We start from the raw sequence: 26,655 nt of genomic DNA on the forward strand, positions 1-26,655 counted from the left end.
CGTTTAATGAAGCCCCCCCCCCCAACTACACCCCCCTCCCCTCCACTGATGGCTCACATATTATTGCATATTTTCCATGCAACGCCCCTGTCTGTGCCTCTACCCCATGATTACACTGCTGTCACTCACAGCCCGTGGACAACGACAGCCACTGAGAATTCTCCTGCAATTTCTACGAGAAATCCAATAACGCGGGGCGTCACAGATGAACCGCATGATGTCGGTAGAGCGTCCGTATCTTTATGGCTCCTAGGGGACCCAACGGCTTCCTTACATGAACCAGATAATGTGATGCAGCTAATTAAAAGGTGCTACGTTGTAAACTCTCAATTTGCTGATGAGCCAGATCGGGACGTTCTCTTTCAGGGTTGAGCGATCACAGGATTCGGCGGCCGTGATTGACATTCTAGATAAAAACAGTGATGTTTCTTGCTACGTGCAGCCGACACTAGCACACTGTTCTTCCCTACAGTTATCTAATCAGCTGCTCTGTCTTCTGTCTTTGTTCTTTCTCCTCTTTGTTTTCTGGCGTCTGCCTCTCTTGCTGTCCATCCAAAACCCCTCTTCTCTCTCTACTTGGGGATTCCAGTGATGGCTTCAAAAGGCAAAGTCCGAGGTGAGTCATGGCTGCCTCCCCCACCTCCTCCTCCTCCCATGCCCCCGCTGTGCCTCAGCCCTATGAATCTAGACGAATAGATTCTCTTTGCCGTTTCACTTTGTCTGCTTTTACTCCCCTTTTTCTTCTTCTGTAATTGACAGAAAAATAACCTTTCTAAGGTTAATCCAGATTAAAAACAATTTTGTTTTGTTTTTTCTGTTTCTACTTTTTTTTAGTTTGAAGACACCCAACACTCATTTCAGTGTCACTATTTTCCTCCCTTTTTTGTAAAATGTCCTTTCCAGCTCATAAAGCTCTGATGACAATCACACAGAGTTAAAAGATTTATAGTATGTAATTGTGGTTGTCATGCCCTTTACTGTGGTAGAAAATAACAAAGTTCACAATCTGGTGTCTGAACGGCGATAGTATGGAGGAGAGGCAGGGATTATAGATCAGTGAGATGAGAGGAGAGGAGAGGAGAGGAGAGGAGCGGAGCGGAGGGGAGAGGAGGGGAGAGGAGAGGAGAGGAGAGGAGAGGCAGGGAGGATAGAGGAGTGAGATGAGAGGAGAGGAGAGGAGAGGAGAGGCAGGGAGTATAGATCAGTGAGATGAGAGGAGAGGAGAGGAGAGGAGAGGCAGGGAGTATAGATCAGTGAGATGAGAGGAGAGGAGAGGAGAGGAGAGGACAGGAGAGGAGAGGACAGGAGAGGAGAGGAGAGGAGAGGAGAGGCAGGGAGGATAGAGGAGTGAGATGAGAGGAGAGGAGAGGAGAGGAGAGGAGAGGAGCGGAGCGGAGGGGAGAGGAGGGGAGAGGAGAGGGTTTATTTGAGAGGTGATAACCTGATTACGTTCAGCTTTGTGCTTCTGTAAATACGCCTCTGAAAAGCTGCGTCTTCAGTCAACGGCAGCTCAGTTCTTCATCCACTGGGTTCTCGTAACAGGCTGACAAACAGGTCTGGAATACAGTCACTTAATGTGCAAAGTTGTAGCAAGAAGTCAAGTGAGAAAGCAGCGCGGGGAGAGCAGTGCATCAACATCATGGTAACACAGTGATGTCCATCCACAGAGATCTGACACGGATCCAGCAGTGTTAAGATGAACATGTACTTTTCTGTCCACAGCAGCTTTTTCTGGCTTCTGTGTAATTACTCCGTCCATTAAATAGTCATTTACCCACGTTTATTTTAGCTCTAACTCTGATGCTTTTACCACAGGATGGCAAACGCTCACCGCCGCTGCTCTGGTGTTAGTCGTAATGACGACACCTGGTAAAAGTGCTGACAATGTGACAGAGAAGCCGCTGTGGCGAAGACGATATTCATACAAGAAGATAAATGCATCAGGAGGGCAAACACTACTGTTTTATTGCACTGAATGGTCGTTGTCAAAACTCCACTAAAACAAAGCTGTCAATGTGGAAATGTTGCTTTAAAGTATTTTACCACAGATACTTCAGGACAGAGGTTTTCAACAGGGGGCCAGCACCCCACACATGGTTCACAGAGGTGCTGCACTGGGGTCATGAAATATAACTGAATATTACTTTTCAGATGCAGAGACTTCTTAACCTTCACAGCCATAGAGTATAAAAAAGGGCGGCTCACATATACATGTGGGTGTATTTAAAAATCAGGCCACTCTCTTTTTGTGAAACACAGTCAGTGATCCTAATTTCATGGTCCAGTTCTACTTTAGAATGCACTTCAGCTGCAGCTGATTAAGAGAAAGAGAGGAAAATGAAAGTCAATTTGTAAAAACAGTAGAAAGGCAAATATAATTAGACACTTGAAAGTGGAAAAATCAAGTCCATCTCATGAAATATCAGATCAGACAGTAACCTTCCAATTTTAATTAGATTAATTTTTTCTCCCCTTTTTTACTCCATGCAAATAATAAAGCTGACCATGATATATAGAAGTAAACCTGTCTGTAGATGAGGTTTGTATAAATTCAATCTGTTGTTCTCAGGACTTGTCCTTTCCTTTCGTCTCTGCCTGCAGCCTGTGTGAGGACAATAGAAAGTATCTTCTGACTTACTCCATTACAAATATCTCTTATTGTTTTTAAATGTGAAAACCTCCCCTCAATGTCCACAGAATAAAGAGACCACTTCTCCAAAAAAGTCCACCCTGCTGCTCTGCTCCACAAACTTAAAAAAAAAAAAAAAAAAAAAAAAAGAGTTTCAATAAAGTATTCCTGACACATGAACCAAACGATGGAAGCTGTTTTTCGGAGCGTGCCGTTTTCACTCAGTAAATTCTGCACAGAAGCCCCCCGGGGGCTCGAAGCGTTTACACAATCACTCTTAAATGAACAGCGTCTGTCAACACATCACTGCACATTAGAACGTCACACAGTCACGGTCTGATGTGGGGGAATTGGGGAGATTTTGGTGGCAGCGGTGATTAGTGTGAGTCCCCCTCAGAGACGTGACCACACCCAGACTTTGGTCTTATCTCCAACTTCACACGTGAAACCTATGAATTAAATATGATCCTCCAACTCATCAGAGTCTAGAAATCCACCAGCTAGAAAGTCTCATCCCACGGTCTTCATGATATTTCATTTACAACAAAGAAAAAAGACGTTTGACTGCTCGCATTGTCTCGCCGTTGTGTCGGTTTTCTATTTACATATGAAATAAAACTGAAAAGAAGGAACAGCTGAGACTGGGACTCACACAGGATTCCACCATTTCGTGTGCATTCTTTCTCACTTTCAGCCAGCATTGGTAACACAGGCGTCACACCTCATGCATGCTAACACACATCTACATATGTCTCAAAGGCAGGAGACAAGAAACACAAAGGACGTGACAACCAGGGCTGCAAACATCAAATGTCCCCACCACGAGGATTGACAAAATATAATTAGATATGAGGACAGGACTCTGTGGCCTAAACACCTGGATAATCTTATTTGTTTCCTGAATTTTGACTGTGACATTTTTTTAATGAAATGAGTATTTTCTGAATGGGAAAAATCGAAATTACAATTGTAGTACCCAGCGTGGGGGCCAGGTCCACTTTTGAGGGGGCGGGAAATTTTAACTCGAATATTATCTTTAATTGTGCCAGAGTGAGAAAATCAGACTGAATTGTTATTTGATTTGACTTCTTTGTCCATTTAAAAACACACCCAATTATGAAGGATTCGTGGAATTTAAATACAGTCCAGCTGTGGAAACACTTCAGTTTTCCACTGAAATACTCCGTATAAAAACGGATACTCTTGGTTGTAGAGAAGGCATTCACTCTATTACACTTCTGTTATTTACTACATTTTTTTTCACTCGTGCTTTGCTTTCACTTAAATGTCAAAACTTTGTATCCAGTGCTAACCCGGCTCACCTCGTCTTTCAGATTCTTCTGCTCGCTTTTGCCAGCTGGAAAGAAGCTGTATATGAAGTATTTATGAAGGCCTGGTTTACCTCTGTCATAAAACCATGAGATATCTGCCCTTGACTAAAAAAGCAAAGTGAGATCCCTGGCCATTTTGGACCGGGCGAACTTGAACTCAGACAGCTTCCACGCAGGGAATGGGCAAAGGTTTATACGCCTGCCCTTTAAATTGATGTTGCAGAATCAAGGGCAGAAAAACTGGGCAAACGATAATGGTGTCTGAGAGCTTGTCTGGACACCAACTCGGCAGTTGTGTGGGTTTTATAAGCAGTGATAGATTATGCAATGATTTGGCTTCTGAAAAGCACTGTCACAAATACAAAAGTCCTTGCCAGGAAGAAAAAAAAAAGTCGGTGGACTTCTGGAAAAAGCCATAAAAGCTAAAAACTTTAAATTGGTAATGCATTTGAAATCTCATTTATTTAAGGACAAGGAGAAGTTGGACCATGTTTTTTTTTTTTTTTTACTGTCCAACTCAATTCATTTTCAACTGTAAAGTAAAGCAAAACAAAAAAAAAACCATAAACATCCCAGTGATGAACATCCAAAGACAGAATGACGTCTATATTTTAATTGTATTTATTCCTGGATTGATCATGAACTACTGTCTCTTTAAGATCTACTGGTAGATGGGGACCTGGGAACATGTAATTTAATCAGGCTGTCAAAAACTGCCGTTTACACGTTCATGTAATTTTAGGACTGTCAATATGAGGCTTATTTTTCACATGAGGTTTGTACATTGCCATTAAAAAGTGAGGAAAAAAAGGGGCAAAGTGTGTGTGTATGTGTGATATGTTTCTGAGGGAAAAAAAAGTTGCGTAATAATTGTCACAAAGAAATCCCAGAGGGAGGGCATGAAGTGATGACACACTTGTCTGACTGGTTACCTCCTGTTCCGGAAGGAACAAGTGGTCGATGCTGTAAATCAGTCCAAAGGTTGTGTGTGTGTTTCATGGACACATGGCTGGTTAACAGAACCATAATACTGGTCCCAAAAGAAACAAAGCAGAACGGAGTCAAAGAAACCTTCAGACAAATCCTAGAACTTTGTGGTTCATTTTCTCAGCAGGTGCAGTAAAAGTTCTGTCTTCTCGTTCCATAACCAAACCTCAACTTGAACAGTGATCTATTAAAGGGTCATTTTTTTTACAACCGTGATCCCGGCTGTGCCTTTAGTATTCTGTCAGGCCGGCCTTAGAGGTGACTCGGCTGAAGAAAAAAACCAGGAGCCTTTTTTTTTCTGTTTTGTAATCCTGTATTCTCATCCATGCATGGAGGCCTTACAGCTCAGCTCTAGTATTGGTGTAAAGGTCAGTAGCTTTAGGCTGTCTGTCTGTCCGTCCATCCGTCTGTCTGTCCGTCAATCTCTTTGTTCTCACTTTCTCCGTCTTGAAAAGCTAAACTAGACGCTTTTGCTGCATCTGACTAAAAGGTCAGATCAGAGCGTCCACACAAAGCATTCAGGAGAACCTGGTCATTATTATTTGTCCCGCCGCCTGCTTTCCCACATGTACTGAGGTTCTGAATGTGTCTTTGTGTCCCGTGGACATCTCCACTGGCCTCACAGATCTTTACTTTATACTGCAGACTCTGGACAATAATATGGGACACTGTGATTTGGATGCAGAGAGAGGCAGAAGTCCAGCTGACGGTGTGTGGCTCTGCACTCTGTCCTGATGAAGTTAGATAGAGACGAGGGAGGAGGTGAGGATGGAAAAGAGCTGTCCTATTAAAACTTAAAATTCAGCTCCAGGTAGACAGCTGTGCGGAGGCTAAAATGTGGGAATGTGATGTGGTTTACGTCCCTGGAGAAAATAAAGGTTTGGTGTTTGTTTTAGGAGCGGCTGAAATCTACAAGTTCACGTTGGTGTTTCCAGCCTTTGCCTTTTCTGATTCACCGGTGCTAACCAAGAAGCCGAGTGAATTTAGTCACGCCATTACTCTATAATGTAATACAGATGTTGACCTTGCTTACCCCGGCCATGTCAGTCAAAGTGGAGGGGCAATTAAAGTGACCCCTCTCTCCATATAAGATAGGGCTCAGCTCAGCACAAGAAAAGGAGGTAAGATCACCATAAATCAGGCGGAGTGGGGAGCACTGGGAGACAAAGAGAATATGAAAATGAGAGACAAAGACAGTGAAATGCCACCCTTCAGGGATCAGCTCGGGGAGGAAACGTGACAGAAGGGGAAGGAGGGAGAGAAAGACGCAGAGAAGGGGGGAGAGGAACTGGGATGTATGTGAAATGGGAAAGATAGAGCAGGAGCCTGAAAGTAGGGGAAGGAGTGGAGGTGGAGTGAGGAAGGAACCTAAATTTAGACATGGAAATCAGGGGAGAGCAGCTGCCTGCTTCCCCCAGGAGATACATTTAAATCAGGTCTGTGTGGCCAGAGGGGAGAACAGAGGAACCCACTCCACTGGTCAATTAGGTGGACAGACTACTGCAATGCTCTAATATAACCATCATTGTCGTCCCTTTGGCCTTATCAGTCCCACTGGACGTGTAACACCCGACACCAGCAAAAGGCTAACACTAAAGAAAAGGGATCCCCAGACTATTTTAACTTTGTGTCAGAGCTGGGGGGGGGGGGGGAAAGAGGAGGAAAAACAAGGAGAAACTTCAGATTCTGTCTTTCTCTCCAGACTCACGAGGCTGTGGACGACGTCTCCCTGCAGTTTGACTGTTTTTGTTGTTGTTTTTTATTTGGTTCTTTGCCTTCACACAATCGAAAAAAAAAACCCTAAATGTGAGTGAGAATAGTTCTCTCTGCTTGTGTCTCTGCGATGGGTGGATGACGTGTTTGTTCACTGAAACATGGAAATAGGACGAGTGGAAAGTTCGACATCGTTTGAGTGACAGGAGACAGTGTTTTCTACTGAAAAGCTCTGCTCACTTTCTGTTTTGCTGACTGCAGTAATCTATCCTTTGGTTTTGGTTTTTCCTTATGGACCGTCAGGGGAATAAGGACGTAACGATGCATCGTGAATCGGTAAAACATTGATACTAATGTTTGACAATTCGAATCTGCTGAAATAAAAAAAAGAAATTGTGTATCAAGGTAAGGAGTGGTCTGTGTTATCTCAAAAAGTCACTGGTCATACCATGAGACTACACACTCTAGTACAGTAGGTGGCGGTATGTGCCTAAAACATTGGTTGTGACCTGCTATTAAAACAAGACTGAAATAGTCTTCTGTTAATCTCTCTCTCTCTCTCTCTCTTCCTGTGAGTTGCCAACATTTTATGTCTTTTATCTGATTTGTTAGAAGTCAAAAAGTGATATGCAGATGTCTGACAGATGAACCAGCAGTAACTCTGAGTGTGTGAAGGTGTGTGAGCCGCGGAGCTAAATTAGTGACAGCTTGTCTTGTGTTGGATATATTGTCGTGCTTAGTATTGATTTTATGGTGTGTTGCTCACCATGAGCCGATGTGTGTTCTTGTCATAGAGGTTGGTGGAGAAATTTAAAACCAAATAAATTCATCTTTTTTTTTTTTACCTAAATTTACCAGTGAACAGTGACTCAATGGTTCCACGTTTGTCAGACATATGAACCCAGCTGGTTTCAGCTGAAGATGGTGACAGTGTTAGTATAAATGGGCAGAGTATCATTCTTAATTACATTGGCAATGACTCATCCACTGTAATAATGAAATCAAATTACCTATATGTCATAATTTGCAGAAGCCGGTTCAGACTGCCACCATTCACCCTGGTGTTAAACCATTAACTTTCCTTTGTGGCCGGTACAAAGGAAATAAAATGTATCACAGTGGGCTGTGTTGCCCCGACTGTGTGAGGGAGAAAAGGGAGGAAAAGTAAGTGATTTAAAGAGAGGAAGTAATAAAGAGAGGGAGGGCAGGCGGGGGAGAGAATGGTAAATCGTTGGCAGATCATGCCTCATGCAAAACTTTCATGAATAAAACATAATTCCAGCCTCCCATAGCACTGATCCATTTTTCCTCCATTTCACTCCTCTTTCCTCTCTATCTCTCACATGCATGATTAACCTCAGGAGGCCTTAATCAACACTGGAAATGACCCGTGCTCCCTGACTTACCCCACTCTGCCGCCGCCTTCCCTCCTTCACCTCATCTTCTCTGCCCTCAACACATCAGCCACCGCGGGTCTCTGAGCTCATGTTTGCCTCACCTGCTACTTTCACCTTTAGGAGGGATTAGTTATCTTTTCGGTGCTTTCATTATCATAATTAGGGGGGGAAATTGTTTGCTGATAATTACAGAGTGACATTGAATTTATATAGAATTTAAAGGGCTGCTCCACCAAATTGCACGGAAAGAAAAAAGATGCTGACATTTTTATGGTTGATTAATTCTAGAAAATTCATATTTCTGAAGGTAATCTTGCACAGTTTTTTTTTTTTTCTCTTTTCCGGGTTTCTATAACCCAGTACCAACAGGGTTGGGGGTTCAGGGGAGGAAAGTTGGCCAGGGATGAGTAATCATTCTTACCTTACACTTTATTCACACAGTGTTTAAAACCTGTCCTGTGGGGGTGAAGACAGAAATAGATTTATGGCCATTATTTACTTCCTCAGCCTCCTCACACACATGCACACACACTCTCTCTCTTTCTCAGAACACAGTAAGGTTCCTAAGTTCTGGAAATCACAAGGGAGCTTTTGATGAAGCAGTTACAAAGGTGACCTGTCCATGGTGCTGAAACCCAGCTCTGCTCAGTTTCTGAGGTTGCACAGGATGCCGTGTGTTTGCCTGTTTTTCTCATTCAACATAGGGATTGCACACACACATACACACACATCAACATGCACACACAAGTCCTCGGAAAGTGGATTTTAATCGGTTCCAAAGAAAACCCACAGGCTGAATGCCCCCCTGCTTCTCTGTTAGGGTCCGAGGTAGCACACAGAAGTGAGTGGTTATGCTGCACCAGGAACAGTTAGAATACAAGGCAGATCGTTCTTACTTTTTAGTGTGTGTTTGTTTACATTAGCTTTAGCATTAGTATTTACAAAATATATTTAGCTGCATATACATACACTCCTTGTGTCTGTTAATAATCTACCTGGGTGGTCAACAGTCATCTTTACTTTCAGTTCACTGTGATCACAATATACTTCACTAGAATGTATTAAACAAACCTCATCGCCAACAGCAGCCACCCTTACAAATACAAGCAATGAAAATGTACCATCTGTCTAACTTTACTCCCCCCTGTGCCTCCTCCCACACACACTCTCTCACACACACTCTCTCACACACACTCACACACACTTGCACGTTGCAGCTTGTTCTTACTAATTCTTTTGTATGTTTATTGTTGCAGGCATCAGCGGGCAGTACCCTCTGGTTCAGAATGTGACGGTGACAGAGGGCGGGACGGCAAACATGACCTGCCGTGTGGAGTATAATGACAACACCTCCCTCCAGTGGTCAAATCCGGCACAGCAAACGCTGTTTTTTGGGGACAAGAAAGGTGAGATTGCAAAATGTGTCCACTAAAATAGTCCTGCGTTTGCTGTTTGCACAGACGACACAGAAGTATCACATGTGTCACCTTATTTTAAAGTGTAGAGGGAATCTCAGCGAGTTTCCTAATTATGTTCTTGACTGGTCAAAATACACAGCCGCCAAAGCCTGCCTTCACGTGCTCTTTAAAACATTAACTCTGAGGCTGGATTTCAGAGACTGTTTTTATTTTCCACCTTGTCTCTTTAATGTGTCACGAACACACACACGCCCATGGCCAAATAAACAAACACACACACACAGGACTACACAGAACACTGGGCTGGATAGATCAATATAGCCAGCTCTATTTCTGACTTGTTTTTGTCTAAGGAAAAGGATAAGCAGTGGAGAGCATCACCTGCCATGAGCAATTTTGATCTTAATGTTTTCGTCTGCCTGTTTGTTTTTTCCGCCGTGTGCAGTCAGAAATGCTCATTCTGTGTGTTTGGAGCGTTTCAAAGTAGGAGTGGGTGGATCAACATGAGTGCCCTGGTCAGGAGGAGTACAAAGAGCAGGCAGGCCACAGTGGCAGTGTCACCGATGATCGCTCTCCTTCTGTTGAACCGATATTCCCACAGGTGCAGACGTCACCATTAACCTTGGAGCTGGTTAGGAGCACAGGCACCTCATGTTATGGCTTGGACAGGGGGGGACTAACGTGACCCTTATTTTGAATATCTCTGATGGCAGCCACAGTTCTAACCATGCAGCCATTAAACAATACAAACAAGGATCCCAGCCTCAGATCACTTGATTTATTTTTTTGTTACAAAATTATGTTGATCACTAAATAAACATGATTGGAGCCTTCCTTTCTTGGCGAAAATTAAATGTGATTCCAGACAACTCGCATAATTATTTAATGGCGTTTACATGATTTTCCACAATTAATTCACTGTGCACTTATTTATTTATCTATTTATTTGAAGTACTATTAAACTTATATCCCTTAAACAGGAACACAGAGATATTTGCCAAAGGGTTCATTATAGTCTTGAAAAAATAATAATTAAAAATTCAGAATTTCCTTGATTAAACATCGCTGCCTGATACTCCTGTGTTCTCATCAGAAAATACACACATTACCAGGCAAATGTTTAGCTTTTTTTTTTTACTGAACTGCAGGATTGAAGGATTTTACAGCCTTATTAAAGTGACTCCTCTCTACCAGTGAGAGGACTGTTGACATAAACACTTTATTGGCTGGAATACAACATTGTCCTGCAGAGACATCTATTCCATTAGTCGGATAGAAGTCCATGTTATCATCACACACACACACACACACACACACACACACAAATGAACACACGCTGTGGTTGTAGGTGGGGCTGGAAGCCACTAATGTTTAATGGCTAATAAGTACAAAGGCTTTATCCCTGACCTTTCTGACCCTCTCCACTAAAGTCTCCATAAATAGGATTCATGGCTCTTATTTCGTCGGCTCACGCCTGCTGAATCGACGGTGCCCCGCGCGTCTCTCAGCTGCGCTCGTCCACTGTAATAGAGTATGAATCACGCTCTCTTGTAAGTGTCTGGATTAGACGTGTGTGGGATTTGGGCAGTCTTCCTCCATTATCCGTCCACCCACTGGGCTTCCTCGTCCATTTGTGTGCTCTCACGCTGCGTCTGTGCTTGTGTGTGCCGGTTCTCGCTGTAATTTCACATACATTAAGAGAATATATGCCTGTGCAAAGCGTTTCACTTTTTCAACCAATCATATTTTCAATTACAGCCTTCAGGGTTTTTTTTTTCAGTCAGTAATAATCCTTTGTGAATATGGGCGTCTGCAGCTGCTGTTCCCACCACAGGGTTTCAGGTTAAGGTTTGCTTCGTGGCTTTTTTAAGCACAGAGTTTGGAGACAAGTAAAACTAAAAAAAAAAAAAAAAGAAGGTTTTTTTTTTACTCAGGAATTCAAAGTGATGCTGGTTGAATCTCCTGCTATTGTGTCTGCACAGAAGTGACAACACTCAAGATATTCAAAGGGCCGGTCACACACATTTTACTCCTAAAAACGTTTTAGAAGAGCAAAGGAAGAGGAAGACTCTACCGCCCCCTCCTGGTGTGAATATTACTGTTATTATCAGAAAATCTGATCAAAATGCTGCAACAACAGTAACAAGAGCAGCTTTAGGAGATACGGCTAATCTTCAGCTGTAGTCCCCGCCCAACAACAACAACAACAACAGCAACAACAACAACAGCAACAGCAACAACAACAACAACATACCATCTAATCCTCTTAGGCTCCTAAGGCTGATCATCCATTCTGTCCATCACTGGGACACAGATGAAGATAAACAGGCATTCACACTAACATTCACACTAACATTTACACTAATGATAATTTAAGAGTGAACAGTCAGCCATCTCCTACATGTTTCTGTACGAAGGGAGAAAATCACAGGTGGAAGATGCCATACACAAGGACTCCTTACTGTAAGGCGACGGCCCTAACCACCGTCTCAGAGTGTGGTCTACGTTATTATTATTATATTTGTTCACTACCAAAAGCAGCCATTTTTTAGCAGGACCACAAGAAGACTGATTGTTCGGAGTGCTGCCGTTGTGGCCTAATGACAGGGCTGCGTCCCGCCTGGCAGACCCCGAGTCGGACACCTCTCTGAGGTGCAGTGGTGGCTGTGGAGAGTTGTTGGAATTTCAAATCAGTCATTGTCCTGAAAAGGACCGATTCTGTCCTTTCCATCACTCTCCACCGAGGGACTTGGACAGCCACCCCGAGATGAGCGCTGAGCAGGAGGGATCCTCCGGTAATGACATTCAAAGGAGCTAATATCTCCTTACAATTGGCTCTTTTGGATTCATGTAATTCAAGACTTGATTATATACTTCTTCTCTCCCAGACCAGGAGATTCCTGGACGGAGAAATTCCTCGGTGTGGCAGTGATTTGATTTATTCATCATTAGCCTCACTAGAAAGAGCTGAGGTGTAAATACTTTTTAGGCTCAGATTTGAGTCCTGAAGTGACTGAGGAGTGACATTTAAAACATTTATTCAAGAAGGATGCAGTAACTGGCAAAGCTGTCTTCACCTCCAGCACCAACGTCTCTTGTCACAGTATCTCCCTGATCCTGACTCCATCCCTTCGTCTTATCTTCCGTCCTTTAAAGGATTGAGGTTCACCTGTTCTTTTGAGCATCGGCAGGATTTTGCTTTTGCAAAGTCAGGAAGAGTTCTAATAATAATGTCAATAACAAGCCTTTTTGTTATCCCTTTTATCTATTGGCATTCCTCCACTTTGCCTTAGAAGGCAAAATCAAATATCAAACCAACCAACAAAATTACAAACTAAACCAATATCACAGATATTACAATTTCTGCAGTCAAGGATTAATTGTAACAGTAACGGAGGAGATTTGTAGTCGACACAATGAACCTGAACCAGAGTGAAGTGAAGGACAAAAGAAGAGAAGAGTTATCTTTTCTATAAATCTGTATTTGTGATATTTAAACTGATCCACATTGGTCAGAAATATAAATCAGTTGAGGTAATATTGAAATTATTCTTTGCAATTAAAGAAATGAAAACTGATGTTGGTCTTGATCCAGGACGAAGCCACAACGGCCAAGAAAATGATAAAGTGAATCAGTCACTTTGGCTTCTGGTTTACAGTCAGAGTCACTGACACCCACACCCACACACACACACACACACACACAGGTTCATCAGTACGTGTATCTCTACCAGCGATAAGACGACGACCTTCTATGGAAAAGTTCCGGCTGCACCTGATCTGAACATTCCCTTCCTGCTCTGAGTCCCAGCTCTTCTCATTTATTGGACTTTACTGTCCAAACATTAGAGTGTGAGGGTGAACAGCCAATGACCAACCGTTCATTTCTGGAGCCACGAGCTGCTGAATATATGGAACTATTCAGGAGCTCACATCTCAGATGTTCAGCTGCAGGAGTCAATTTGTCGGCTGTTTATTTGCTGTGTGTGTGTTTGAATGTGCAGGCCTGTACATGCGCGCGCACACACACACGCACACACACACGCACTACGTACACTTGACATGTGCCTGTGGAGTTTTAAACATTCCACCTCCTTCGTTTGCAACCATGAACGCTTTGATGCTTTCTGAGCTTTAGCAAATTTGGGGGTTGGGCTTTCTCAAAGTTTTCCAAAGTAAACAGAAAAAAAATAAGAAACGCCTGAAAGGATTTTTTTTTTCCTTTACACAAAACTTTCTCCCAGAGCTTAATCTAAGATGGAAACTTTGGAGACAGCATGGCTTTTTTTTTATTATTATTCCCTGAAAGACTGAATCCATGAAACTTTTTTTTTTTTAATATCAGCTTTAACATTGGTGCCGCGTTTGACGTAATAGAAAAAAAAAGTGACTGTAAATCTCCAAAGATCCCTAACCAGTCCTCTCTCCCGCAGACAAGGACCATAAAACATGAGAGAAGGGAAAGCAGGAGAGGGGCTGAGGAGCCTTGGTGGGAGAGAGGGGAGGAATTAAGGAGGCATTTTATGAAAGCTTTCAGTAACAGTTATCACCTCTGAAAGACACAAGCAAACTTTTACTTCTCTGACCTTGAGGGGAAAAAAGCATCTTCTCTGTCACATTTATTCATCTTTCATGCTGATGACTGTAATATCCATCCTGTGGTTGGGTCTGTGAAGTACTCCACAGCTGAAGATGAGCTTATTTATTTATTTAAAAAACTTCAACCATTACCATATCTTGAGGTACACTTGGCATTTTGCATACAAGACTATACAGCTATTGATTAACTGACCGATATTACCGACCGATATTGGCATAATTATGTAATATCAGTAAAGATTGTTAAAGGTTTATCCTCCGATAATAAAAGTACCCTTCGTTCAGATGATGTGACCTAAAAATGTTGCGTATATCGTTACTGCTTGATATTGGAATCGGAAATCAAGTGTTTGGACAACAATGGCAAAAAGTTAATATGGTACATCCCTAGTTTTTAATAGACAAGACTGAGCGCAACGTATGCAAGGGGAGTGATCAAGTAAAATACTTTAATAAAATATTTGTATTTCTTCTCTTTAAAAAATGAAGAAGAAGAAGAAGTTGTAAAGATGTTCCTGCACTGATACACTGCCCAGCTCCCTGGTAGAAGAACAGGGCAACACTTTTCATCTTCTTTCAGGCTTTAGGGTAAAAATGTACAGCTATGCAGAACACACTGAGGTCTGTACTGTAGGAAAAGATCTGTCCTCACTGACCCACTTCTCACAAAAGATTTAATGAAGTGAGGCTGCCGGAGGTTTCCCACCGAACCTGGCCTGGCAGGTACCAACTGATGAAAGAAAATCATTTCTGTCACAGAAGAAAAAAAACCTCCACAAGCCAATTATTGTATAAAATACGGCGCATTCTGCCTTTAAAAAGGCTGCCGTGACTCACAAAGGTGTAGCAGGCGCGGAGGTTAGAGACGGCCGAGATGTTGAGTTTATGCTAAGCTATTCCATCGCCGCTGCATTGTCTCTGTCCCTCCTCCTCAGACTTTATCACCGCTCCACACGCAGACAAACTCCAGTCCCCGGACGGACTGTTGACAAGGAACGGAGTGCAGTCACACACTCAGGTGTATGTAGGCTGGTATATTCTAAAATTTGCACTTTTCTCATTATAAAACTGTGTCACTTGAATGAGCAAACACCTGCCAAGGTTCTATACTAATGCATACTGTCCCTAGATAGATGGAGGAACATGGAGGGAGGGGTGGGGGGGGGGGCGAGAGAGAGGGCAGCAGAGAGAGTGAGAGAGGGAAAATAAATGTGCAAACACGATCGATTTTTCAGCATAAAAGTACAGCAGTAATCGACTTTGCATTTAGTCAGTCATTCTGTCTCTGACTCTTCATGTTCAAATGCAGTAAAGACGTGAAGACCAGCAGCAGCTTCACTTCACCTGCTGCTGCTGCTGCTGGTGGTGAAGGAGGAAGGTGGTGTGTGTGTGTGTGCAGCCAGGAGGGATATGTGTGCAGCTTGGCATGAAAAGCCAGTGTGTGTGTGTGTGTGTGTGTGTGTGTGTGTGTGTGTGTGTGTGTAGAGCTGGAAGCTGATGTGCTGTGTTGTCTGCTCCGTGATATGCTCCAATTTTAGTGATGCTCTGGCAACACACTGGTGAATCATAACACCATCAGCTGTGTGTGTGTGTGCGTGTGTGTTTGGGAATAGATCTGTTTCCCCCAAAATTGCGCCAGAGCAATTATGTGTAGAAATGTTATACAGTTTACTTTTGGTCTGACAGTCTCATAGATTTAGACTCAGAAAAAAAAGAAAAAAAATCCCACAGCCATATGTTCTGGTTTCAAATCACTGTGTTGACAAGATGCAACAATATGTGCAGTAATATCATAGAACGCAGTAAAATAGCTGTATCTGAGGTCCTGACAACAGTCACACACCGGCCATGCTGTGGTACGACAGAGCAGAGTGAAAAACTACACAGCAAAAGGTTTTGTATTTGTTTTAAGATATATCTTAAGATGAATATTTTAATGTGTCACTACAGTACCACACAATACCACACTAAACTATATTACTACTGAGAAGTATAAATACACATATGAATAATAAAGTATATTTAAATAGAAATCCAATCCATGATTCACTGCATGAATTTTGTACGTGTTTTACTTGTATTTCAATGAAACACAAACACAATAAGAGAAAACACACAAAACAAACTGTCACCAAATTTCTCAAGAATTGTTTTTATGATACAGTATATTCAGTATCTCTGCAAACACACAAAGAAACAACACTATAACTGCCAGCTAAATTAACACACACACACACACTCGGCACAATGGCCAGTGGAGGGCGTCTCTGTTACCAAGAGTGGTACGCGAACCATAGTTTGAGGACCCAAGGTTTTTTCATTGCTGTCTATTTCATTTGTATAAACCGTGAAACACAGAGAGAGAGAGAGAGAGGGAGAGAGAGAGAGAGAGAATATTATCAATGTTCTAAATGTCAATATTGGATCATTCACAGCTGTCTTCTATACGACTGTCACAGGCCGACTGTCTCTGCTCAGAATAAAAATGTCACTTGTGAATTTATAGTTTCAGGACGTGTTTGACCTTCTGTCTCCATTTTACTTTTCAAAGCTGTGTCTCTTTTTTATCATCCGTTATAGATTTTTTTTTCCTGCAGGTTTTTACTTTAGTTGCAGAAAAACGAACGCTGGCTTCATTTAAAAAGTGAACTGGGTGGAAAATGGATCGTCACTTATTCAGAATAAACAGATCTCAAGGTTCCCTCTGTTTTTTGTGTCATTTGAAACAACAGAGTGAGTGAAACTGACTTCCTCTCTCTCTCACAGACTCCCACACAGGATCCAAACCACAAATGTGTTTTGACGGTTAGATCCAGAAACAAATCAAACACAACAGAAGCTTTGTCCGCCTGTCTCAGTCAATCTCTCTCTTGACGGACAAACACTTTCAAAACACGCATGTAGCAAGAAAAGAACTTTTATTTTAAAATAAAGCTGCGGTAAAAATAAATAAATAAAATGCTCCACTGGGAACTTCGGAACACCGAACACAGGCTGTGCCATGTTGTTGGGTCTGGTGCTAAAAGTGGGTCAAGAATCAACCCTGTGTGGGTCAAATATATGTGAACAAAGTGCGTTTATAGCCTTAGTGCTGGCCTCTGTACTAGATTTCTATTTCCTCCGGCTCTATCATCTTATTTTTCATTATGAAATATTGAGCTGACTGTGTTATTTATTTATTTATGCTTCTGTAGCTGTCTCCTGTTCTGATGCCAATTATGGTTCAAGTTCTGTCAGTGCAATTATTCTCACAAAACGTTGAAGGTTTTTAAAGACAAGGATGTTTTTTGTTTTGTTTTTTCAAGTTTGGAGGACGACCTACTGTACCGACATGGGGAACGGTTTTCCAGGTCATGTGTTCAAGACGCAAAACATTAAAAATAATTTTACCCAGTGAATAGAAGAATCCAACAACTACATCTATAATAAATAGGACACAGTGCAGCACAAACAATTCCCTCTAATGGGCTGTTGACAACAGGCAGCCCGAGTCACCTCAGCAGGGCTAGTGAGGCAGAAACATTAAATGTGTTGTTTAACTTCTGCATTTTCACAGATTGGTGGAGCCGAGTGAGCAGAAGGACGCACACGGGCATAAATATTCTACATCTACAGCTTCTGTGTTACTTGATTAAACAGGGTGTGTGTGTGTGTGTGTGTGTGTGTGATCTGGACCGTTTGCCTTTGTGGGGACCTCGCTAAGTAAATTGTTGTTATTGAGGAATTACAGCAGTTTGGAGTGAGGATTAGAATTAGGGTCAGATTACAGTAAGAATTAGGATTAGGCATATGTTTGAAATTGTTAAGATTAGGGTGAACCTCTTGGGATTATGGCATTGAAGCAGGATGTCTCAGTGATGCGCTCACATAGCACAAAAACCAACATGTGTGTGATTCATATCCGACCTCAGCAGGACGGTCTCCAACAGTCCAACAGTCGTCGGTGCGCTGGACTAAAACTAATTCATCGCTCCTGCAGTGACGGCCGTGTGTGTGTTTCCTCGCACAGACTGAAAATGTAATGACACCGGTGTCAAACCCTGGAGATACAGTGCGTCACGTGTTCATATTAACATGTCACGCCTGCCCAAGCATGTGGGGAGATAACCGGTGTTGTGAGCGACCGGAAGGCAGGGAACAAATGGAGTTCAGTCGACGAGGATGAGGAGCTGTCGTTTGAAAGAAAGCGATGACGCCGTGGCAGCCACTTTATTCTGGGTGTTTATCCTGGCAGTGGAGAAGCAAACCGTCTCCATCCTGCTGCAGACTAATTGCCATGAGATACAGAACCTGTGAAGGAGAGCAGCCTATACTTAACTTCCTCTTTTCAGAGTCTCAACAGCTGCTTTTCCTTTAACTCATAACTGACAAATTACAGCAGCTAATTGCTTGCTTCCTTTTTTTTTTTTTTACTCGCAGGTTCGTGTACGTGCTCCGATCGGGAGTCCAGATTTTGATTTGTTTTTGCAACTTTTTAGAAAATGTGGCACCATGTTTTAGCTGCCATCACGGGGTTGGCTGGGGATTATTGTGATCATGATTAATCACAATGAATCATAATTTTATCAGGATGAATCAACATTCCTTATTGTAATGTAATTGTAATACGACTGTTATTATAATGTAAATACTGTAAAAGAAATAACAGCAGGTAGATGTGTGTGTCATTGGAATTATTTATGTGGTAAACTGTCAAGAAAAACAAAAACTCTTTCCAGCAGTGTGTGTAAATAACATCACGTGTAACCACGGTGTTTTAGAGCAGCTATCAGTGAATGGATGGAGGAAGTACAGTATGTGGAATTTTTGTGTCAATCGACTACAAATCTACACTGCTCCAAATATTGTCCTGTATTTTTTATTGTAGTCAAACACAACAAACATGACTACTCCACATGTACGTGTGTTCAGAAACACACAAACCTGTTCTCCCAATCATTGAGACAGGAAGTAAACGCATCACCTAATAACGTTCTTGTTTCTGTCTGTATCACATTAATATCACGTTGTACCTACTGAGTACTACACACACGACTCACATCCTTCCAGGTGTCACCACAGCCTGGATCCCTGACGTCTGCTCCCACTGTACCACAGATACCAAGAATAAAGTCCTGTGTTGGAGCATCTTTCAACCGGCCATCCAATTTCAGCAAATCCATTTCAAGTCTCACATCTTGCCAAACTCTCATTAGGCCTGCTCCTCAGCACGTTATTGCATTATTGATTTCCATTCCCGTTATGTCTTTTGGAAGATTGCATTTTCATATAAGTAAAATGTCTACGAGTGTTTCCAGGGGAGCAGGCGGCGTACGCGTGGTTTACTGATGAGCGTGCGTTCAGATTCATCACAAAGTTCACTTCTGAGGTCGATTTCTTTGATACAGTCTCAGATTGTTTGTGCATCTATGCAAATTTACGCACAGAAACCCTAGATTTTATTACACTCTGTTATAGTACTCGCTACTTCTTTATAAGGTGTACCATCTGAACAGTACCTGTAAAGTACACTTTTATTTTAAAGTATCAAAACATTAACTTTACACAGGTAATCACTGACATACGGTACTGTACTGTTGGACAAACGCCAAACCGTATATTTGGCATTACTGTTGGAGTACATTAAGTACGTTGTACCAGAGTATTGTTTGCAGTAGGGCTACTCAGCCATTTCTCCCACTCTCCCACCACTTAGAACTACAGTTCCTGAGTACTACTCTGTACACAAGTTATGAAGAACTGTAGTAACCCTCTCTCTTTGTGTCTTTCTCTTTTCTTCAGCTTTAAGAGACAACAGGATTGAACTGGTGCGTGCGTCCTGGTCAGAGCTGACCATCAGCATCAGTGATGTCACACTGTCCGATGAAGGCATGTACACCTGTTCTCTCTTCACCATGCCTGTCAGAACAGCCAAGGCGTACCTGACTGTCCTCGGTAAGTACTGGACACAGACATGTGGTTGCCTCCTTTAAGTCAACCAATATTTAAGAACAAATGTGTGGATAAACATGTGTTCTTCTTTGGAGAAGTACTTTTTGCTGTTCCACTCATAAATCTGGGTATTTGCTAAAAGAAAAACAATAGTCTGACTGAGCACTGTGATCCAGTCATGATAAGGATTTCCTCCTCTGACTGATGTCACTACTGCAGTCTTAACTTCATCATTAGCACAATGTCATGGTGCTTTAAAAGCTGCAGCCTCACCCCCAGACCCATTAGCAGAGTTTTTTTAATGAAGAAATATTAGGAGAGCTGCAGCCAATGGCTATGACTGTAGGCTACGGTTCAAATATGATATTGAGGAAAATGTCGTGCAATATTAAACATCATTTGAGGATGTGTGCCAGGAACTGGAATGGGATTTCTCTTAAGGAAAGGGAGGAAGGAATGTAGAAAAAAAAGGGGCATATTTACGATATATTTTCAAATGTAAAGCAGCTGAGTTCGATTCTGTAGTGGTTATCACCCCTGCATGCACATCTGCCTTACACGCAGAAGGTTTTTTCTTGAATATCCTTATTTTACAAACAGTAAACTGAAATGATTTGGTTGAAGATGTTTTCCACCAACACAAACTCCACTGACGTTTACACTGTGAACCTCTTCAACAGTGATCCATCCGGTGGCTAACACTGTGCTTGTATAGATAGAAGAATTAGCCCATACACTTTAATTCCACAAACGATCAATTATTAGCTGTTGACTTGGATCATGATCTGCTGTAATGTCCTTCAGTGACCAAAGGAATGATCGTTTTCAGTCCAGTCTTCCTGGTTTTAAACCAGGCGTTAGAAACGAAGCCGTGGCTTCTGTTTCATGTCTCCAAAGCCCAGTTTGGTCATGCTTTAACAGCCGTGCACACAGAACTGCACCACAGCTCATACAAATCCAGGCTGCACAAATGAGGAGAGAGAGATGCACTCTCACATTATTCTACACACACACACACACGCAGAGTCACATACAAATAGGCAGAAGGATTAAAGCTTGGCCGCCCATGGGAAACTTGACTGTACGAGATGAACACTGTATTTCATCTTCTCTCTTTTTAGTTTTCCAGAAGACATAAAACATGCGCGTGAGTTTACTTCTCCACAAATTCGCACAGGCAAAACAATGCTTCGTTAGCCGCAGCGACTGACTTAATGTGCCATTTATTTGAACAAATTTACATAGGACAACATGGCGACTCCAAATTAAACACATACAGTAGAGTTGAGTTAGAAACAGAGGATTAGAGGGAAAAAGATCTCAGTGTTCAGGCTGATCAGCAGGGATTTTTGGGGTTTTTTTTCCTCTTCCTTTAAAGGATAAAACTTGAAAACAGTGGAAGCAGAAAGTGATGATAAAACATAACAGCAGCAGCCAGGACAAGGCCAGCGTCGGTCGATGGCATTGACTGACACAGCTTTCAGTCACTCAGCCTCAGGCAGACTTATTGCTCATTGACATTGCAGAGGTAGAGCCTCCACTGTTAAAACACTCATTATAAGAGAAGCCAATAACAAACATCTTCTGTCTCTTTACTTTAGACCAGAGCTGGACAGCGGATAAATTGCTAATAATTACATGATTTATTTTGCAATTAATTGCAATAAATCCCAACAATTAAGATTGAGTGCAAAATAATGGAATAATCAATTAACAATACTTTTTTTTTAAACTGCTATTTATACAGAACGTTTTTTTTGTAAACAGAACAAAATCCAACCGCTCCATTGACCCATGGTTATCAGCTGTAGCTCAGTAAGTAGTGCAGTTTTTATACACTTCAAGGGTTGTGAGTTTGATTCCCTACCTAGCAGTCAGTGCTGACCCCCTGGCAGCCATGCTGTCAGTGGGTTAGGGCTTTGAACTGTCTTCAGAAAAGAGTACAGACCTGTGTTCTAAAAGCAACAGACTCTAAAACAATAATAAGAAAAGGGCCATAAAATGATAATTGTTGTTAATCTATGAATGCAACAACATTGACATTTTATTAAAATAGCTGCCGACTTTGCAGTTCTTTGCAAAATTTTAGGCAGATATAAAAAATAATTCTTCACAGTAAATGCCCTTAAAAGAATTAAGTTTTTTATTTTTTAAAAGTTTAATATTTCCTGCTCTGACCACCTTTGCCTTTAACATAGAACTACGCTTCTAGACTAAATCTGTCCATTTAAAGACAAGTGCCCAGACTTTATTTTCTGTCTGATTTTGAGTTGACATCTTCAGGTTTTAAACCTGATGTGATGCGTCTTTTATGTGCTGCGTTATAATCTATTCTTATTGGGTCACCATCGCTGACCACCGCGTTAATGATGCTCAAAGAAATGTCCATTTGTTTGTGTTTCTTTAATAGAGCTCACACGTCACATCTTTTCAAATCTTTGCGTGAAGAACAGCCCTCTCTGATGCAGCACACCTGCCTTGGATCTTGTTGCCGTGCTCAGCGTTGCCATGGTGCACGACCTTGTTTTGTCTCAGATAGATCTACTGTTTGCTCACGCCGCATGCTGCAAAACGATACAAAAACACCCTGAAAACTGAAGAGCACTTTTACTTTACAGCAGTGGTTTCCAAAGTCTACCAACCTGAGCCTCTCTATATGAAGAATAAAAAATACAACTGCGCCCCCCGAGGGTGGTGTTCCACACCATTTGAACACCCCTGGTTCACAGAATTCATTTATAGTTGGCTTAAAGTTTTGCTCAGAACTGAGAGTTTTTGTGGGGTTTTTTTTCCAATCTGGCAACAGAAAGTTATAATCCGTAGTTTTTGCTGTAGAAGTAGAATAGAAAACAGAAGGGTTTGTAATTCATGTGAAGTGACCCATTGAGAAAAAAGATGGCTCACTGGTGTGAGACCATACAAAGGAGAAGCTGCTCAGGAACAGCGCTCTCTACTCTGTTGGATTATCTCCCTGCAGGAGCCTCAGCCAGAGACAAATTTCCAGTACGGAATGATCAGATTGTTGTTGACATACAAGTGTGTCCATTAGTTCCATCTCTGTGATTTTCCTCTGTGTCCTACAGGTGTACCACAGAAGCCAGAGATCGATGGCTTAACAAAGCCTGCAGTGGAGGGTGATCACATCACACTGACCTGTATGACTTACGGCAGTAAGCCCGCCGCCGACCTGCGCTGGTTCAGGAATGAGAAGGAAGTGAAAGGTTTGTAACATCTCACTTTGGAGTCAGGTGGAATTTAGAAATTTGACAATATTTACTCTTTTACGGGGCCACGTCTGGGTCAAATATTATGAATATAGTGCAGTACAGAGTTTTTGCCACTTTTATGTCTATTACTACTGTGCCAAAGATGGTGATTTATTTATTTAAAAAAACAAAAACAACACTGTTTCATTGATCTGACTCCCTGAGTCTGGTTCAGTGGATGTTTCAACTGTATATTTTTGCTCCAAACAAGTTGCTTCAGTTACAGCAGATTCAGCATGTGTCCTCTGGCCTGAGACAGATACATTAGCCTCCCTTGTTATCAGCGGTCTGCTCTAAATCACACCGACTCCGGACTCCTCGCCTCATTTCCACCCTGCCTCTGCTCCACTCTGCTCTGCTCCACCAACCGTCCTCTTTGTAACTGTGTGAAAGGAAGAGAGACCGACAGAATGACGGGATAAGAGGGAATATTAAAGGAGAGAGAGCTGGGGTCGTTGTCTGATGGATTTTTCTGTGGTTTTTTTTTAAAAAGAGAAAAACAGATGCGATTCCTTATAAAACACAGAGCGCGGCACGACAGGCTGTCACACATCTCCAGCACAGACGCAAAACTTTGTCAAGATTGATGTGCTGTTTCCAGTTGCATATTTAAGTCAGGTAACAAAATGCAAATCAAAAAACGTCTGCAAAACATTAAATACAGAAACAGAGCGTTTCTAGATTTCTCAAACTTTATTCACCGTGTACTACCGTGGAAAATATTTGTCTCTCTGAGTACCACCTGTATGACCAACACCGAAATACAGCAGCAGAGGCCGACCCCGTTCAGCCAAGACTAGTGGACAAAAAGAGAATTTAGCCCTGATGAGATCATTAGCCAAAGCTACACAACAATTAGGTAGAACCAACATACTGATGTTGTAAAAAGTTAAAATAAAAATCCCTCACGTACAACTAGAGGAAGCCTATGTACCATGAAAGGTAAGCAAGCCGTAGTTTGAGAACCACAAGCCTAAATCGTTCTCTATTACCTTATTATTTTATTTATCATCCTCACTTGAACACACCCAACTAGTTATTTCATTTTTTTTTTTTTTAGTTTTTAGCCTCGTCAGCACCTGGCACGTTGCCCTCTCTTCCCAGGCTTAGAAGTGAGCAGATCAGCTTGCTATTTAATTTTTGGGTTTCCAAGGGTCCAGATGAAGCCAGCAGATAAGCCAAAATCAATGCAGGGTTTTCACACAGCTTCGAGCAGATATCATGTTTATCTTGCTATTTAATTAACTGTAGCTGGGAGATGATATCGGTTCTTCGCCAACACACATTTATTCTGACTGCCCTCTCACTTCTACCGTTTTATCTCACACACAGTGATGTTGGACACATCTGAACCACATAAAGGCGATGGTTCAGTTGAAGTGAATTTGTAATCAGACAGCAATGTTTTAATTTTTCTTTTTTTAAAAAGATTAAAACCCTATGTGTACAACATTTAAATGCTAAGTATGTAGTTAATATAAATACTGAAAAATATCTCAGGTAGAGAACTTTTCACTGTTGTGCACAGATGTGACACACACACACACACACACACACACACACACACCCTCAGGCAGTCTGACTTCCTCTTACACCACACATATAAACCAGGTAAAAAAAACAACAACAACAACAAAAACAAACACGCTGTGCGATACAATACGTCATTACACAGGATGTGTGTATGTGTGAACGAACGCATGTGAAGGTTTACGTGAGCGCAGATAAAGTGTTCATCATCCTGACAGGATCAGGGTGTGTTCAGTGTGAAATCCCTCTGATTGCGGGCGACCATGCTGGGACTAAATGACAAATGTGACATATTGATGTGGGATCTGTGGGAAAAGAGATTATATTGCCGAGAGAGCCACCGGAGCAGTCCATCACCCGTTCACATGCACGGCAGAATGATATGCTAAGTGTGTGTGTGTGTGTGTGTGTGTGTGTGTTTGCAGGAGAAAGAGAGCAAAGGAGGCAGACGGAACAGACGGCCTCCATGTAAGGACATAAGCTTGTGCGCGTGGAACAAAATCCAATATTCTGATTTCTCAGTCTCTTTGTCCCTCAGATCCCCCTCAGTCCCCACCCAGTAATGATATATTTCTATCTCAGTTACACATCGTAACCCAGGGAGGCCTCTGCCAATATCACCACATGTAGCACTTGTTTACACACCACTGAACCAGAGGGAGCCGTGTGGAGACTGAGGAAGGCAGAGACCCAATGAATATTTATTTCCAACCAGGGTGGGGTGGATGTTCGCTATCTGACTAGTATCATCACACTCTCTGACCTAAAATGTGGAGGTTATTGCTTCATCATCTTAGATGCGATAGCTGTATTCCGAGGAGGCTTAGCGGGAAAAAGGAATACAGACATTGGATTCAGATTTGCACGATCACATCTCTACTCTGAAGCCCAACTTATGAGTCAAGGACAGGGAAGTTTACTGCGAGAGTATTCGCTCCTTTAGGTTGTTGTCGTCTGATATTAAGGGGCCGACATTTGTTCAAGCCCAAATATGGAACCATGTGGCCGTGTGTGAACCTGAAATGTTAATAAGATTCAAATGAAACTTCTGGGCATTTTCTTGTGCTTTGAGAGTTTTTATTTGGCATTGAGTATTTTGTGAGACTGACTAATCCTGTATTCTTCTTAAAAAGTCAGTTGTGGGACCTTGGTTACTTTTCACCTCCCACAGAGTGCAGTGAATCGATGACCATTAAAAATGTAATTTCAGGATGGTCTCTGGTAGAAACAGTGACATGAATAAAAGATGCCCAAGTGGTTCACACAAAAATAAAATATTCACCCCATCTGGTCTGTGTACAGGATCAGCCCAAACACAGGCTGTGGCATGACGACGGTGAAGGAAGTGAACACCGAACAGAGTTGTCTGCTTCACTTTTTAATTTCATCACCTCGATTTAATATTCTCGCCAACAAGTCTGACTCATTCTCCCCTCGAAGCATAAGAGTGTGTGATCAGGTTAACAGCCTTGGACGTCAGTGCTGTGAAGCAACATCATAATGCTACACCCAGCGTCCGCGGCCATTAGGAGCAACAGCACGGAGGTGGAGCAGCTGTCCACTTTCAAATGCCAAGACACCGAGACCAACCGGGGTTTCCAGTGTGTAAAGTAAAAAAAATGTCACAGGAAAAGCTGAGGGAATTTTAAGGCAGAGAGGACATTATGATACCTTTCTGTCAGGCCCTGGTAGAACAAGCACTCTCCTAACATTTAAGGAACCCAAACACCAGCCTGTGGGACAGCGCTTCAGTTGAATAATAATAATAATATATATATATATATATATATATACATGTGCCTTCAGATACTTTATTTTATTCTGTGAATTATGACTAAGAAGATAAGATGACAA

The 26,655-nt window shown here is 42.1% G+C and overlaps 1 protein-coding gene across 4 annotated transcripts in view; it reads left to right on the top strand.

The window, feature by feature from the left end:
- cadm2a (cell adhesion molecule 2a) overlaps window positions 1–26,655 on the top strand; it is a 145,866-nt gene that overhangs the window by 97,914 nt on the left and 21,297 nt on the right. For 3 of the 4 annotated variants that reach the window (XM_008332681.3, XM_008332683.3, XM_025065807.1), the window contains exons 2-5: window positions 590–616; window positions 9,314–9,463; window positions 19,856–20,008; window positions 23,089–23,226. In XM_008332681.3, the coding sequence (XP_008330903.1) occupies window positions 590–616; window positions 9,314–9,463; window positions 19,856–20,008; window positions 23,089–23,226 (468 nt within the window). The remainder of the gene's footprint in view (window positions 1–589; window positions 617–9,313; window positions 9,464–19,855; window positions 20,009–23,088; window positions 23,227–26,655) is intronic. The other variant, XM_008332682.3, reaches the window with a different exon arrangement.

Source organism: Cynoglossus semilaevis, chromosome 19, assembly GCF_000523025.1.
Source record: "Cynoglossus semilaevis isolate Cse_v1.0 chromosome 19, Cse_v1.0, whole genome shotgun sequence".
In the NCBI taxonomy this organism is placed as follows: domain Eukaryota; kingdom Metazoa; phylum Chordata; class Actinopteri; order Pleuronectiformes; family Cynoglossidae; genus Cynoglossus; species Cynoglossus semilaevis.